This window comes from Egretta garzetta, unplaced genomic scaffold, assembly GCF_000687185.1.
Source record: "Egretta garzetta isolate BGI_Z169 unplaced genomic scaffold, ASM68718v1 scaffold85, whole genome shotgun sequence".
Taxonomy (NCBI): Eukaryota; Metazoa; Chordata; class Aves; order Pelecaniformes; family Ardeidae; genus Egretta; species Egretta garzetta.
Genome location: NW_009259718.1, coordinates 3,019,241 through 3,037,124, shown reverse-complemented (window position 1 = coordinate 3,037,124; position 17,884 = coordinate 3,019,241). Strand labels below are relative to the sequence as shown.

Sequence of the window (17,884 nt, the reverse complement as noted above, 5' to 3'; positions counted from 1 at the left end):
GCTGAGGGGATGAGCCGTGCCCGGCGGGGTGGTCGCTAGCAGAAGGATGACCACTCCCGCCCTGCTGCCGCTCTCCGGGCGGAGGCTGCCCCCCCTGAACCTGGGCGCCTCCGCCTTCCCGCACCACAGGGCTACCTTGAGACTCTCCGAAAAATTTATCCTGCTCCTTATTCTTAGTGCCTTCATCACCCTGTGCTTCGGGGCGTTCTTCTTCCTCCCCGACTCCTCGAAGCACAAGCGCTTTGACCTGGGCTTGGAGGATGTGCTCATTCCTCACGTCGACACCAGCAAAGGGGGCAAGAACCTGGGCGGCTTCCTCATCCACGGGCAAGGGCACGACGAGCACCGGCACAGGTAGGTGCCTCCCTCCTTGCCGGTAAGGGAGCGGGCGCCGCTGCTGGGGGGGGGAGCAGGTCCCCGGGGGAGCCGGACCGGGTGGAAGGGAGAGCCCTCGACGCAGGTCCTTGCCGTGCTGCTGGCGGTCCTCTCGTGCCTTCCCAACGTGCATCAACTTCTGAGCGCTAGCCTGGTGTTCTCCGGCTGCCATATGTAGCTGTGGCTCCATGTTTTCTTTTCCAGAGTGAATTTAGCCTTCTGGCTAGCCAAGGGCTGGGAGGATGAATGGGAGCTCTGCTTCAGTGGCTGATTTATTTTTCTCGCCCTAGCCAATTCCCTGGGTCGGTCGTGGAAAAAAGGGGATTGAGTAATGACATCTGTGGAGAGTGACTGAAAAGCTGCTGCATCTTTTCTGTAGCTTTTATGCACTTACCCAAAACAGCTGCTTGTTGCTGAATAGTGTAGCAAGAACTTTGGTCTGACAAAGACTTCATGCTGTGACCTAGGGGCTGTCAGCCTACAATGTGCAGGACACAGAACTAGTGTAGATGGCATAATTGCCTTTTCTGGCCCTTAAAAATCACTTGTTATAGTGTTATTCCAGACAATTGGAGGTGCCGGTGGCTCAGTTCCCTTAATTGTGTTTGCTGTTGTAAAGAAATTGGAGATAAATTACTAGTTAAGAGTAACAAGGGTAAATGTCATGCTGTTGATAGCTTTCTGGGGCCACCTGAAGCTTTGTGCGGTGCAAGCCTCCAAATGTTCAAGACCGGCTTCTGTGAAGTTAAGCCTTCAAAACTGAGATTCAGAAACTTAAATGAGGGTTTTACAGTGTGTTTACTTCTAGCATACATTAATTACTTAAATCTTACCCTAGTGCCTGGATCATAGTGAAGCTGACTGGTCTCTCTTCACTGCCAACGATGTGTAAAATGTGGTGATGACAAGTGATAAAATATATGCTCTTCAAATTAGTAATTCGGTGAAATTTAAATGAAGGCTACTTGTGTTGATAGTGTTCTTTTAAGGACACTTTAAAATACATCCTATTGACATGATATAAGAATTACTTAAAGGTTGTTTGTGCTAGATTAAAAGGAGAGGGTATAATTGCCTCTTCTTATTCATCTGTTATGAGTTATAAAGACTATCTGAATACTATGGTATTTTTCCTTAAGGCATCTTTGCTGTTGGATGTCTTGGGGCACTTATCATGAGCTCTTTCTTCCTGACTGAAAGGGCATAGATGCTTAATCTTTAACAAGGACTTCTTTTGTCTATGATGTTAATTGCTGGTGCAGTTAGATGTTGCACAAAACACAGGCTTTGACACTCTCTACTACGCCTTTGAAGTTCTCATCTTTCACTGTCTTTTTTTTTTTTTTTTTTTTTGTGTGTGTGTGTGGTCTTCTTAGCTTCCCCAGTCACTCTGGTACATGCAGTCAAAATCAGGTTCTGAAATAGAAGACAGATGAAACGGAGGTGTTCAGCAGAAATTTTCAAAACTCCAGCTGTGACTGTTATACCTTGTATTGCCCAGTAGATGGGCTGTAGAAAAAGGAGTTTGTCGATACTGATAGTTCTGGAGTGATGCTCTTGATTAACCTACTTATGTGGGCCCTTTTCAGGTTTCCTCTTTAAGTGTAATTACTGAGGCTACAGCTTTAGTCATGATGCGAAGTGCATGCCACTTTTTTCTGTCGTGTAGATAAGCAGTAACTTAACTGCTGGAGCTAAATGTATTTCGCTGCTTTGGGATCTGTTCTTAAAAGTGGCTATCCTGTTGACTCTCCTATGGTTCTTCCATAAGCTGCGAATGTGTGTACCTCCCCCTGCCTCCCACCCAAAATTGTCCCTGTTGGGTACAGTTTTTTAGGGATGCCTTTTGAGTTGTTATTTGAGCAAGAATAGATATTATTCCTGTTTTAGCCCTGTAAACCATTGGATTACTCCAAACATGTCTTAAGTACCAAAAAAGCCTGCCTGCTTAACCTGCTTGTAAGAGACTTGTGTGAATGCCACAATATGCATTGTGAAGCAAGGTTACGTTCTTTACTTCTGGAGCAACTTTTTTTGGCTTATTACTGCATAGTCTTACCAACAGGCTATTTGCTAGCCTTGCACTGATGTGGTGACTGTTTTCCATAAAGGAAAAACACCTGCTGCCATTTTCAGTGGGACATTGGCAGATGGTATTTTGAGAAGGTAAAGGGTCCTCAGCAGTGAATTCTAGATTACTTGTTATCTTAGTTTGGGATGAAAAACTTTGTTCAGCTTACTATCAAGGAGCAAAGTCAACTTACTCTGTAGGTGTTGTTTTTTGGATGGCACTGAGGAGTTATGGTGCAAAAGATAAAGAGGAAGTAACCTACTGATAATACAAGGGAGGATGCGGTCTAACATGTGAAGTGTGATGATGGGTTGGCAAGCTGTCTTTCCAAGAATTGTGGGACTTCAGAAGTAATCGGATGAAAGATCATTCATATGAAGTATACACCTGATCATGAAATGACAGGTGTGTTGATTTAGTGACTAAAGGAAAGGTTTTTTTGTTTGTTTGTTTTTTCTGTGAATGCTGGTATTGACCTCTATTGAACAGTAAGAACGATGTGTCATGGTTATGCTGCTCCCTTGGTATATAAGCTGTAATATTTTAATGCTCATTTTCCCTTAGCTCTTAAAATTAGAGTTTTGTAGGCCATTGGAGGATATTTATATTTCCGTCTTCTAGCAAAATATAGCAATGATGTAGGTAGCGGGTTGTCATGCAGCCATGCTTTAGTGTTGGGTGTACAAACAATGGTTCTCACTGGACCTTCTCTGTATTCCTCACATTGCTTTCCCACCTCTTCCCCCTGGGCCTTCTTGACATTCTTGAGTGTTTTTATTATTATTGTTACAGTGGTTACCCCTTGGCGACATAAACTTTACATCTTCCATTAACCTGTTTTTTTTACTGCTCCTGTCCTTCTTCCCTTCTCCCCTTCCAGGCAGAAAAAGGAGGGGAAGGGGAAATCCCTTCCTGATGGCCTGTTCAAGAATTACAGTGTCCTTGACTATGATCCAAAGAAATACAACATTTTTTGCAAGAAGATAGTTAAAAACTGGAATAAAACTGCAATTTATAATTTGGGAAATGGATGGCCTGTGGTGCAAGCTAATACTGATTTTTAGCTGTTCATTTCATGAGTAAGCTCTTCGTGTGCACTTGCAGGATAACGCATGGGGAATGGATTAGTAATGTAGAAAAGGTGTAGCACAAAATTTGCCTCTGGAAGGAGGGAGAGTGGAAAAGGCTAGTCCAGGACTTGTGAAGATACGTGCATACACATATTTTTTAAAAATTGATTTGATTTCCCAAAGATTAATTTCTCTCCACTTCAAATAAGATATTGCAGAGATTCTGGAACGAGAGCAGCACAGTTTTTGAAGAAACATCTTGCCAAACAAACTTGTGTGTCACTTAAACTTTGTTACAAGGTTTTATTGTAACTGTCATTTCTCCCAAACTTCTGTGTCTCCTTTGCCACACAAAACACTTAGGGTGTTTCTCACTACTCGGTTACTTTCTAGCTCTCTCAGATATTTTATTCTTCAGTAGCAAAACAAAACATTCCTTTGGGTTTTTTGGCATCTAATGTAAATGGGTGAGAATGCAGATGCCCTGTAATCTCCTTGATTTTATCAGATTTTTAAAAATAAGATTATCTGTGATATGGAAATGCAGCAGACTTCTTTCTTTAATGGTGTGTCAAGCAGCTGCTCTTTATATTACTTGATGAAAGTTAAGATCATTTTTGTGGTAAAAGTACATTAATCTTAGAGGCAACGAATAATGCAATTTTATGAGCTCAAAGCTGCAAAGCCACTTTGTAACAGCACTTGGACTACTGTTGTGCCAGCGATTCAGTCCTTCAGAATTTGCAGAGCTGCGTCTTCAATTGCTAAATTCCCGTGTATTACTTCAAGTCATAATTCCTGCCTGTGCTAAAAAAAAAATCCAAACAAGCTTCATGTCATCAGATTGATAGCAGGTGCTGGTAATGCAACTGACCACCTCGACTGCCTTGGCCTCTGTGTGTGAGTAGGTATAGATCAGTATAAATCACGCCTTTGACTGTGTTTCTGTGGAGCTAGGGAATATTGGCTTCTGTGTTATGCAAAGATATAAGCTCAGTAGTCTGATATGACCAGTGGTGGGGCAGCAGCTGTATGGCAATAGTCTAAAAGTGCTCTTTCTTCTGTTGCTCAATATATGATTGTCTCTATGGCAGTAGCAGCTGCTGTCTCTACTCATAGGAGGTGAAAGTAACAAAAATGATTCTGAAGACCTTTCAGTCTTAATTTCTTCTTTTAAATCCTGGTTTGGTTTTTTTTTTTTTTAAAGCATCATCAAAGACTTAATATGCATCTTTTGAATACCTTTATTTTTTTTGGTCTATGTGACTTAATTAGCTGTAGTAGAAGTGGTCGGAGGAGATGATTTATCCTCTATTACTCAGTGGGATCAGTGTCTCCTGCCATGCCATCGAGTGTAAAAGCACATAAAACTCTTTGCTCTTCCTTCACCACCTTTACTTGAGGCACAGCTCATTAGTGCAATTAAGACTATTTGCTATTGTGATTCAGAGAACCTGTTTTTTCCCCTGAAAAATCAGGAGCCACTATAGCACCCGCCCCGACTCCTACTCTGTCCAGTTTTTCATTGCATGAAATTGAGCCTGCCTTCAGAGCAGATTCCACAGTCTCTGTGGGATGTGGACTCTGAGTTTAAGCTGAGGTGCTTGACCTAGAAGCAAGGGAGTTTTAGGATGCAACATGCAGGAGATGCAGGTCCTCATGGTGACGCCTATGGAGCTGAGGAGGGCAGGAGAAGTGCATTCCAAGTCAGGGTGTCACCGTGGAAGTTGGCTGACTTCTTCAGAGTGACTTGACAAACTTGGTACAAAGAGATACTATTTCCAAAGTTCCTGGACAGGTTGGCACTTCTTCCTGTGCGTTGTATCTTACAGCTGTCAGCTACAAGCCACAGGCCAAACTTTTTTAAAAAAAAAAAAAAAAAAAGTGTAAATCTTACATTCTGTATCAAATGCTCAGAAACATCTCGTATGTCCAGGGTAGAGCAGCTATAACTGTCAGCTGTTCGTCTTCAACTGTTGAAGCTATTGCAAGAGCACTGCCCATCTTTATCCAGAGACTTCTCAGTTGGAGTTTTTTGTAGCCACATGTCATTCTCTGTTCTGGACTCCATTTTGAGAAGAGGCATGAGAAATAATGTTGGTACTTGGAGACTTGTAGAAATTTGATTTTTCCCTTGCTTTCCTCTGGACTCGTAGAATCATAGAATGTTTTGGGTTGGAAGGGACCCCTAGAGGTCATCTAGTCCAACCCCGTCCAACCTCGTCTTGAATGTTTCCAGGGATGGGGCCCGAGTCCCCACATTATAACCTTAAACTCAATTTTAATTTCTCCTGAACCTGCTTGTATTATTTCTAAGGTTCTGCTGACATGAGTGCGTTGTGTTGTAGGCTGAGAAATGCTTTCATCTTTGAATTACAAAATGGAAATTCTAGGCCATCTGTCTAGATCTCCTCCCTCCTCCCCCCAATCTGCTGAACAGCCTACATCATATGTAGGGTGCTGCTTTCTTCAAGTTATCTTGCTGTACTCCAGCTTGTCAAAGTATTTCCTGTGTTATGAAAGAGAGGAGTCGAGAGCTGGTGTTCTCCAGTTCTTATCCTTTCCAGTTTAAAAAAAAAAAGTTTTAACTTGTTGGTTTTCTGCATGATCTACACTTTGTCTACATGCTGGAAAACAATCAGGCGTGGGAAAACTGCAGAAAGTCTGCTGGCTGGATTTAGGCCAGCTAGTGGGTGGGAGGCAGTAGCGCTTTGGTTCATTTGGAGTTTTGTAGATTAAAATCTCAAAAGAACTCTAGCATAAATGTGGGTTGCTTGATGATGGTAGCCATGTAGGCAATAGTAAGCAGCATGGCTAGTTGTGGGTACAGTGCACTTAAAGGAGTTCTCCCAACTTCTGATCCTCTCAGTTTCCTATAGTAAACACAAATATCTTGATCCTACCCAGCTAGTTTTGAGTCGTGCATTTTTGCTTCCTTACAACAAATATATGTAAAACTAATTACAAATTTGGTGATGTCATGTGTTGTATGTGTATGAGCTTTCGTAACAATTGAACTGAGACTGAACATGAGCAAAGAGGAAAAATTTTGTAACTCCTTTCTTATTGTCTTACGCCCTTCCCTAAGAAAGCCCATGAAGTCCGAAACATGGTCAGTGCTTTTATTCCCTCATCCCGCACTTTGATTATTGTAGCTTTCAGTGTTCAGAAGAATCTGGTCTGATGGGTGCAGCTGTTTCTCACAGTAGTTATTCAGGCTAACAAAGTGGGAACTTGAGGGCATGTGTTTGGCTATAGCTTGTGGGATTTGTTCTTTTCCCTGAATTTCCAGTTGCAGGCTCAAGTGGGTGCTATCATCTGCCTCAATTCAATAACTAGACTATCAGTTTATTACTAACATTCAGAATTCTGTTGCAAGTTAGCTGTTTGTGGGGAGAGGAGTGTTCAACACCCCAACAAGGTAGTAAGGCCAAGAAAGGGGAAAAGTAAGTACCTTTCCCCTGTCGCCCCAAACCTTGAAATAGAAAGTCTGAGGGCTCTAAATGCCCTATATCATTGTAACTTTAGCAAAGTACCTGCATTTACAATGTATTTACCTCTTATTTGATCAATATGACTTCTGCTATTTGCCCTCAAATTCGACAAATAGATTTTACTTTATTATTGTATTGAGAGGAATATACTTATTCATGGGGGGGAAATATTGGGAAGAGCTCTGAGAACTGCTAAGTTCTTGTAGTATATGTTTGCTCATAAAATTTGTAGGCTTTTGATTCCTTTTGTCTTTATGTTGTTGTCTGATCTAGTGTCCTGTAAAGAGCAAATTATGTAGCTTCATCTATCCGCTTAAATAAAGATCTGGAGGTTCTGTATTATTTGTATTACATAGTATTTGCAGATCTCAAAAAATAAGGGAGATAATTTTCCCTGGTAACTTCCGTGCTTGTTTTTGAGTACCCAACCAGTTACACTGGTGTTTCGTAAATTAAAAAAAAAAAAAAAAAAAAAAAAGAGAGAGAGAGAAGATAAGTTATAGGTTATTTATTAACCTTCTTTTCTAAGCTAGAGACTTTTTAAAGGTATCCTTAGCCTGATCTCCTAAGCAAACAAAGTTTACGTGGCTGTGCCACATGTTCACCTGTAGCGCTTGCTGACCCTGTTCTGTTCTCTGTTCCCTCTTTCCCCCCATAACATCTACCAGCAGCAAAGGGTGACCTGTCAAAATAAGTATGTTTCGGTATCTTGTGCATGTCTTAGTGCTGAGTGAAAGACGTTAATGAGGGACAGTGCTGAAGGAAGAATCACAACTATGAGCCCAGGAGTCATTGGTCTGCTGCTAGTCAGTCTACACAGGTGTAACTGAACCAGCCACAGCACGTGTCCTCTGTTCTTCACTGATCGCTGGAGAAGGGTGCTTGAAAATCAACGCTGTGGCAGGAAAGAACTGGGTTTTATGAAACATTGGGACAGAAAGCTAAAGGCCATTTATGTATGAAATATAGGGCTACATTAGTTTTCCTCCTTACAGGATTGATTTGCCCAAATGTTGAATCATATTTATGATTCTGTCTTCCTGCCTTCATTTTTTCAGTGTTCTTATGATGCAAATCCATGAACTGGATTACCTTGCATGTGGTATTCAGTATTTTAGCCTAGAGAAGAGGAGGCTGGGGGAAGACCTTATCACTCTCTACAACTGCCTGAAAGGAGGCTGTAGCGAGGTGGGTGTCAGTCTCTTCTCTGAAGTAACAAGCAATAGGACAAGAGGAACTGGCCTCAAGTTGCACCAGGGGAGGTTTAGATTGGATATTGGGAAAAATGTCTTCACTGAAAGGGTTATCAGGCACTGGAATGGGCTGCCCAGGGAAGTGATTGAGTCCCCATCCCTGGAGGCGTTTAAAAGACTGGTAGATGAGGTTCTTAAGAGATGTGGTTTAGTAGTGGACAGGTTTGGTTGGACTCGATGATCTTAAAGGTCTTTTCCAACCAAATGATTCTATAATTAGTTTAGTAACATTAGTAGTAACATGTTTTATGTGCTTTCGTACTTGTTAGCCACCTCTTAAACCACCAGACGATTTTTGTAAATGCTTCCCCAATTGCTTGCCATAGTGCTGCCGTTGAGGCTTACAATGGACAGGTAGCTATTTTCCCTGATTCTGTTTAAGAGAGCAAGTTTGAAGTTTTTGTTTGGCTTAACGTTATGTAATCTGATCAGTATGGCATGAGTGAAATTACAGTTTTAAGGGAGTGCATATGATGAAATTATTTTCTTGTTGTATAAAGATTTAAGAGCTCTGAAATGAGATTACTTTGTGTCTATTGACACCAGCATGCAGAAGAGTCAATTTTCACATTTAATGTGTGCTGGTAGCAACTTGGAAGACTTTTGCAAGATGACATTCATCTCTGCTGAGGTTTAGCACTGTTTGTAGGTCAGCAAGGCATTTGAAGTTTGCACAGGCAAGCTACATAAGTAGTTTCTCCCTCTCAGTAATTTGTTATCGCTTTTCTCCGGGACCTGCTGACATGTTTTAACTGCGGAAGTGTACAGTCAGGCCACTTATGAGCAGGTGACTGTCAGTGGTAAATCAAACTAATCTGTTTTACTTTTTATTGGATCAAACTGAATGTGCTCACAAAGGGTAAGAAAAACATCTCGTCTGTGGGAGCGGCATATCCCTTAAATCCTTCAGTGGGAAGCGGAAGATCACATCTGCCATGTTCTTGCTCTAAATATCCTGCTGGATAAGTAAACTTGTGCTGAATATGCTGAATTGTACTCGTGGTTTAGGTTTGTTGGCTAGTAAGAATAGCTTACAGCGTGTGCTGTTTCCTCAGCAGATTTTTCTGGATATGTTGCTATCTTTACAAATTTATTACATTTTGAGTGCTCTTTACTGTTTTACCTATGCAAGTAAAGGAATCTGCTTTTGCTCCAGCATACTCGCATCCTTTCTGTAGTATATTAAAAAAATCTTAATCCAGAGCTGACTTTCTGGACTGCAAACTTCCTGCTTGTTTTCATTACATCTATGAAATAAAATTTGCTCTATGCTTTATAAACAAAACTTGAAAAAACACCTGCCACTCTGGTCTTGTTTGAGATGGCAAAAGTAGTGGGAAGGTGCTTCTTAGAGCAGAGGGGAGTTATTTTCCTGGATAAGATATAGTATTCTCCCCTCCTCTTTTTTTTTTTTTTTTTTTTTTTTTTTTCCCCCAAAGGAAGACAATTCAGTCCTGAAAAAAGGATAGTGTCAACTACTCTGGCTAAGAACCGTGCTTCTAGTGACCTTTTAAATCTCCTGTTAATCAGGTTTATCTTGCAAACACTGAAGACTCTTTAATTCTAAAGTTAATAATTGCAGGTGATGCAAGCACGCGTCTGTTTTCCCAGTGCTATAATAACACATCCTTAGTTTCCTAAAGGCGTCTGTTCTGCTGTCGTTGGTTTCTATTTGAGTGGAAAGTGTTCTCCAAATTATTAAGTAACACATGTATTGAATTCTGAATTGCAATGCAGAGTCTTCTGGAGAAGAAAGTACTGTAGAGGGGTAAGTGGCCTCTTCTGCATCATGGAGTTCTGATGTTATAGAGGGTATTCAAGGAATTTCTACTTTTGTGAATAATTCCACCTTCTAGAGACAGTGGAATCCACAGCAATTAAAATATTAATGAGTCTGTGAAACAGACATTTTCCAGTAAATAGGAAAAATCAAAACTTATAAGAAATAGTGCAAAGAAATAAACAAATTTTTAACTTCAGTTTTATCGCTATCTTGCACGTTATTATAACCTGTTGTTGTTACTCTGAACTATTAAAAATATCAATTTAGGTACTTAAAAACAGTTAAGTTGGATCTACTAACTGTTACACTTGTTAAGTTGGTCCAAATCGGTGCAGTGAAAAGTTCATAGAGTATGAATGTTTTGCCTATTTCGATGTGAAATGAATTACTGATTCACATCCCAGATGATGGAAGGGAACTTAATTGCACTGCAAGTAGCTGTCACCCTGATAACTGAAATTTTTTTTTTCTAGTTTTATAACATGTCTGGAAACTTTCTCATATTGAGGGACTGATACCTTGGTATCCTTCCATAGGTGTCTGTGTATGTGTTATCTATAAACTGCTCAGTGAAGGGGATAATCAATTGTTACTGCTGTCGTTTCAATACTTGCACGTGGAACTTGGCTAATGAGGTGACTGACATTTTACTGGAAGTTCTTATAAATAACTTCTGTTGTGAACTTGGTTCAGCTTTTTTTTGTAGTGATATTGGTGAACAGAAAGATTGAGAATCATTCGAAGTTGTACTCGTAACCAAAGGAAGCCCTTTTATAAAAAAACCCACCAAAACCCCTACCTGAAACCAAACAAAATACCCCACATCCTTATTGGTATTACTTGATGTGAAAAACAACAAAAAAAAAACAGTGATGGAAAAGAATGTGGAATCTTTCCGGCTGGCTTTTACTCAGTCCTGTGTTGGCATTGCAGCACTTGATAGCTTCTTGCTGGCCAGAGTAGGCAATGAGAACAGTTTATTGACTCGAAGTCAAATGTCTAATGGTGACTTTGTTTTTGTGTGTTTGAAACAACAGAATTTTTGAGCTTGTGTTACTAACACTACGTGTGAACCCCAGGTCCTTGGTTTGCTCTGGTTTTTATATATCTGTAGTCTTTTCATATGTTTATTTTGGTTTCTATAAATCTCTTGAGCACTAATTTTATTCAGTTGGATATGTTATTGCAGTTATGCATAGTCTTTGCTTGACACCCCCCCCCTCCGCTCTTTAGGCATAATTTTCTCAGAATAGCATCTGGCCGTCACACTACAGCAGGACTAGATCATCCAGTCTCTACTGCTATTACAAAGAAAAATGAGGCTTGACATATTCATGTCAATTTGTCAAGATGCTTGAATCATTATGCTGAATGAAATATGTGACATTTCAAGTGGTAATGTAACCTGCAGGAACACCTGCAGGTGAAACTTAAGGCACTGCAAAGAAAACACCACCTTTACTTGGTCTGGGAGTTTCAGATACTGACACCTGATCAGTCCCCAGCACAAGACTACGATTTAGTCCATTAAGGCACGTCGTTTTATTAAAAATTTTTCATACTCTATAATTTGCTGATGGTGATCCTGGGAAAATTTAAAGTGCCTTTTGAGTTTAAAAGGGAAAAAACCAAAGGAAATACCTATGGAGCTTCCTTTCATACAGTAACAAGTAAACAAACCAAGAACCAGCCCGAAGTGGTATGTATAATTTTTGAGTTAGTCGTAGCTACTTGGTGTTCTTTGGTTCCCTAGCAAGTTTGTTTTGAAACTCCATGGGTTCACAGTATGGAATTTTTAGAAAAAAAGCAACTATGTAATATGTAATATTGTCTAGTGTTCCACTAAGTAGAAAATATGTGGAAGTATAAAAAAATAAAATATTCCTTAAATTTCATACCTAACAAATTCATTTTTCTATCTGAATTCTGTTAATAAGAACAAATTCTGGAACCTGTGCAGCCTGTAAGTAGAGTTCTTCCAAGCTGCCTTGAAAAATTGCCTTAAACTGCATGAGCTGTAACCTTGCCTCGTCAGCTTTCAGGTGGGTTCAATAATGCTTAAAATAGAATGCCTTTTGAGATTTAGAAAGCTTTATATTTACATCAAACTGTTCAAAAACATTTGTGGCAGACTAGTTTTGGTTTTATATTTTTTCTGTTTGTGCTCTACCTCTCCTTTCTATAGAATCGGTCACTTATTTTTAGCAATTTAACCCTACCGTTTTCAGTTCAGTGCTCAACAGCTGAAGTAAAACAGGGCTGTGAAGGCAGCAAGTGCTATCCAATGGTCGCGTAGTCCAAGACAGCTAAAACAGCATCACCGTCTTCTCTGCGGTGCGGAGATGGGAAAGCTGGAGGGGTGGGGAGAGGGGGAGGATGCGAGGAGTTGGATGGAAATGTAATCCAGAAGTTTTTCTTGCGTTCCTTTTATGCCATGCTGTTTTTCATGTCACAGGTAGCCTTTGCCCCAGCCTTTCTCCCACAAAGGCTAGGTGTGGTCCTGAAATACATTGTGGTGATAGGTGGCTAATACTGTCTCATCTTCTTTTAACCCATTAAGAATGACTGAACTTTAACCTCCGAGAAGCAAGAGTAAATAAAAGCCTCCATAAAACTTAAGAAATCCTCAAGAAGGGAGCTACATTAGGCTTTGACAGCCATCTTAAATACCATGGTTTATGTTTTTTTTTTTTTTTTCTCTGATCCCTTCTTCCTGGAAGCCAAAATAATGACTGAAGGTGATGTAATGTTTATAAGGGGAGGGAATTAAGCTTCCATTTCCTAGTCTGAGTGCTTGATTTTGCAGTATCTTTACCTTAGGGTTGGAAAGAACTTCCAACTAATATTAACTTCCATGCTGCAAGGATATGACCTTTTGCCAGAGCATTAATCTTCAGAAACAGGGTTTTATAAAATTGTCATGGGTATGTGTTCAGCATCTTCTAGCATACACAGAAGTTCGTCAAGCAGAAGATACACAGCATTTATTTACTGTCTTGTGCAGAGAGCCTAGCCAAATAAGCTATTTTTGGAGGATTAACATGCTTACCTGCTGGCCTGGAAGGTGTAAGGTAGGAAAATATCAGCCTCCTTTGATTCTTGGAGTGGGTCGATTCTTGATCTTGCTGAGTCAACATATTCCAACTCCACTTTTTTTCCTCAGATTTTATGCCTTTTTGAGTCAATATTTTTCTCTTGAATTAAATTAGTGTCTCAGCAATTTCACCATTTTTCTTAACCTTTTGTGCCTTACAACTGTGAGAGTCTCCTCTCATAATGTAGCAGTTTGTTTTTGGTGGAGCTGAGCCCCAGCTCACACTGGACTTTGGGTCATAAAGAGTTGAATTTCTTGGTTTGGTGATCTTGGGGCTGCATGCTTGTTTACTCTGGACCAGGATGTTTGAAACTGTTGGGTCTGAACTCTTTAAAATAAACATCATTTTGCATACAGCCAGTGAAGGAGAGAATTGTGGGTTGTTTTCTAGTTCCAGAGTTTCCCTCAGTCAAATTAACAATGCTATCCTGTTTGAGTCATCTCTTTCTTAATTATATACTGTTATATTATGGATAATATATTTCTTAGGGAAATGATCTCTTTTTCGTGGAAGAGGTAAGGAAGTTGCCATAATTCTTTGAGCTAATGAAATGCATTTTAATTTAATCTTAGAGGAATCAAACATATGACTATAACAGTCCATGAGCTGCATTTTGTTGCTGGGAATCTAGAAAGTTGACTGTGGCGGTGGTGGAGAAGGAAGAATTTTGGCTTTACATGCTGGATGTGTATGTGATTGTATTATGCAAATTAACAGAGGAAGATAACAGTGTGTACTACAAACTGTTTATAAAGCAATTTGAAAAATTTGAGATTCTACTGATGAAGACAATTCAAAGTTCTGAAACATTTTATATCCCCAGCTCTTCTGTTGGTTTAGATTCATGCTCTGGGCTGCAGTACTTCTGTGTATTTTCTGTCTTGGCCATGTCAAGAGTAGCTTGTGTCCAACTCCTTTATTGTTGCATACGTCTAAAGCCGGCATATGTAGTCTCTAAAACATTTGAATGTTAAAGTATTTCACTGATATTGGAAATAGCACTGATAGCTGTTAATCAACACTTCATTACTTTAGTTTAATCTGTTAATTTTATCATTTTTTTTTGTTTATGAGGTTTGGAGGTTTATGAAAAACCTCTGTGATAGTTCTAGATGTGTAGACTAAATGTAATACTGTACTAGAGTTCTAGATGTATACACTACTGAAACATTGCTCATGTGCTGTATTTTGTTTCACTTCTTATATCCTGACAGTGTTTTTATTGCAGATGTATATGAACAAAGATCTGCTCAGCAGTTCCTGCAGAATGCCAAGTCATCTTTAGCTGACTTGATTGTAATGTGTGAGAGCAGTTTAATCATAACGATTTCCTCTTTTATACTTTTTTTTTTTGTATTCTGATGCTGACATCCTTATCTTGTTTATGGGTCCGTCATTTCATAGACTAGGTGCTGGATTTTACTAACCTACTTGTCTGTCAACAGTATTGCTTACTCAGTTGGGAAGACATTGCAACTGGGAAGGTATCTTTTTTCAGAGTGAAGCTTATCACTCACATTCTCTGCAGTTTGCTCATATATGAGGAAACTCCACTGTATAATTTATGATGATGATGTCTATGTCCTTGAAGATATTCAGAAGCTATCTGGATGTGGTCCTGGGCAACCGGCTCTAGGTGGCCCTGCTAGAGCAGCGGGGTTGGACCAGTTGAGCTCCAGATATCCCTTCCCACGTCAACCTTTCTGTGATTCTGTGATGGGGACTGTATTCTCTTCTGACATGCAAAAACCTGCTTTCCATATTCATAAATGTACTGAGTAGTATGAGCCTTGCATTGTTACATTTTTTTTTTTGGGTGGGGAATTGCTGATCCAGTGTTGCTTTTCTGCCTTTTTTTAAAAGGAGAAAAAACCCCAACAATACCTGATAATCTGCCTCTTGATGAAAATTGTGTAGTTTATTAGCAGGGTGGATTATCTTAATGTGGAAACTTACTGAAAGCACCTGGAAGACCAAATAATGTGTCACACAGTTCTCTCATCCTCTGCTTTACTGACAAGATTAGAGAACTTTGGGAGTAATGAGATATGGTTTTGCTCTGTGGAACAGTGCAGATTAGACCATGCGTCATGATTTCCAGGTATTTTGTTGCTCTATCTTTAGTTACTGTTTTGGCTGATTTGTCAAGTAGAGAGCTATAAAGCTTTGCTGTTCTTTCCTTCTAACCAGTCCCAGGTGGTGCTGTATGGGAGAAGAACTTTTATAGAGTATTTCTATTTTAATTAATCCAATATTACTGTTAAAATTATATTCACACTGCAGTCTGTGTCCTGTTATATGAAATCCTTTTGAATCACAGTGTAAGTGCTATGTATATATATTTGTCTTTTTTCCCCCTGAAATAAGCAAGGACTGTGTTTAACAACAGAACATTGCCTGCAGCTCCTGTCCTGTCTGGGTTTTTCTCATGACATGTCACAAAATACCTTCTGAAAGCTATTGATATTCTGAGATTGAGTTCAAATTATTTTTTTTCCTGTTGTTACCCCATAATTCTTCCAGTTTCAGTGAAGCAGGACTACATTTTAAACTGCTGCCACATAGAGGGAAGGGACTGCTGGTGACTGGTGTGATCCTGCCAATCCTGTGGTGAAAGGAGCTGTTCTGTGTCTTTCAGGCAAATCAAATGCTGCTCCCATGCCACAGCAAGGCTAACTGACTGGCACTGATGCTGTATTAGCCAGGAGGGTTGCCACTGTTTCTTGGTGGCAAAAGGAGCAAGTCAAGAGAAATTGCTGTAGACCTGTGTTTGGACTGAGCTGCACACCCCTTGTAGTATTGTTCCCCTGTAACAAAGAGCTCATATCAGTCTCACAGGTAGTAGATCCCAGGGTTTTCAAGCTCTTTGCCATACAACCTTTTAGTGCATGGCTTATGGCACCATGCATGTTGACTACTATTCTTATTTTAAATGCATTGATATACAGGTATCGATTCACTATATAGCTATATGGTAACAGTTGTAGGTGGAAGATAAATCTGAGCACTATGTGTGAACTTCCAATAGGATATTTAAAGCACTGTTGCTTCTGGGACGTGCAAAGCAACTCTGGCTGGGTGAGTAAAATAGCATTATGGAAATGTGGTAGCTTGTGTCGACAGAACATCTGTGTGAGGGTAGTCACCTCCTTAGAGCTCTGTAGGGCCTGCCAGAGGGTTTCCCGTGCAGAGAAGTTTAGTACCATCTGCTTACCTGAAAGTTTGCCATCTCTGAGTACGTTATACGCTATTTGCTACTTTCACTTTGCAGTAGCCGTCCTCTCTTTATGTGTGTTTTTGCTGGCAACTTATTTTGTATTTGAACAATTGAGAATTTTTAGACTAAGATCATACTAAATCTATTGCTATTGCTTTAAATCACTAACTTTCTCCAGCTGTTTTTCTTCAGTTCATGTGAGTCTTGGGGTTTAACTGCTGGAGATCAGGCTGCTGAGAAGACTCATGGTGTAAAAGGAGGGAGCTACCATACTTACTGCGGTCCCCCTTTTGAACACAGGCATTGGGAAGAAGACATTGCTTCAGCTCATATAATTCTCATTTTTCCAGTATAGGGGGTGGGAAAAGGGAAAGAAGTACCTGATTAGGAACAGGAGCCTGGAGGGCAAAATTGTGCCAGGGCTCTAGCAGAGGGCCTTTGTGGTGGTGAAGAGCAGCAATTAATTTCTTTCTTTGGAAGCTGGAGATGGGAACAGCACATGGAGCAAAATAAAAGCGGGTGGGATGACTGTGAAATAGGGCCTTTTGCTTTCCTTCCCTTTTTCCCCAAGTAGAAAAAGATCAATGTTGTCTAGGCATAGAAGAAACAGGCATTGGCTGAGTGTAATACCATCGAAGACTAATCAGAGTGGCCTTGGATAGAGGAGACATTTGAAGCAAGCTGGTGCTCAGTAAGGCATAACTAAAATTTAGGATGGTAGGGAGTGACTCTTACCTGGTGGAGGAAGCTATATCTTTGGGGTAAATTGGAGGAGAGGAAACAATATGGCTGAGTGAGGGGACAGAGGTGATGGTGGGGAAGGGAATGACTGGGGTTAATGGTCATGTGTGTGTGCAGAAAACATGACCTTTATAGCTCAGGCTCTAATGTAAGGTCCCTGAACATGCAGGTTTATAACACTTGAAGCTCATGTCCTGTTCTGCTGTGTCCCCAGCCATTTAATCTTGCCTATATCTTTGCCCCAACAGCAGTGTTTGGGCAGTCTGCCAGTTAGGAGACCTGATTTGGCCTGAAATGATTGGTGATTTTTCAGCTGGCTCAGCTCACCACTGGCTGACTGGCTTGCTGCCTGGTCTCCTGAGTATCAGCATAAGGAGTAATGGAGCTTGTTTCTGTAGGGCAACTAAAGTCCTGGAACTTAAAGAATAATTTGTGCAGCAGCATGTGTGGACATACAGCATCATTCACATGCTAGTTGACTTGTTTCTACAGAACCACTAATGGTCGAGCTGTCAGTGACTCACTGCAGCAACACCAGGAAAGCCGTGTTCCTGTGCACTGTCTGGCTGGTGATCAGGAGAGGGGGCCCATGCTGATGGTGGGTAACTCTTACTCACCCAGGGATATTCTCTTACCAGTCCACACAGGTGGACTTCTCTACCTTGGGCATACAGTAAAGGCAGTGCCATTTCTTAGCTGACTGGAAGTTGGGTCTGCAAATGGGTCCCCTCCGAGTTTGTCAGAACAACTGCCATGGCTTGTGCTTGCATTGGTGATCTCTGCTC

General features: G+C 40.6%; 1 protein-coding gene across 2 annotated transcripts in view; it reads left to right on the top strand.

Annotated features, from left to right (window-relative positions):
• Positions 1-6: 6 nt before the first annotated feature.
• MAN1A2 (mannosidase alpha class 1A member 2) overlaps positions 7-17,884 on the top strand; it is a 146,171-nt gene continuing 128,293 nt past the window's right edge. For both annotated transcript variants that reach the window (XR_004842056.1, XM_009639106.2), the window contains exon 1: positions 7-354. Coding sequence is in view for 1 of the 2 variants with exons in the window: in XM_009639106.2 (XP_009637401.1) it covers positions 47-354 (308 nt within the window). In the remaining variant the exon portion in view is untranslated. The remainder of the gene's footprint in view (positions 355-17,884) is intronic.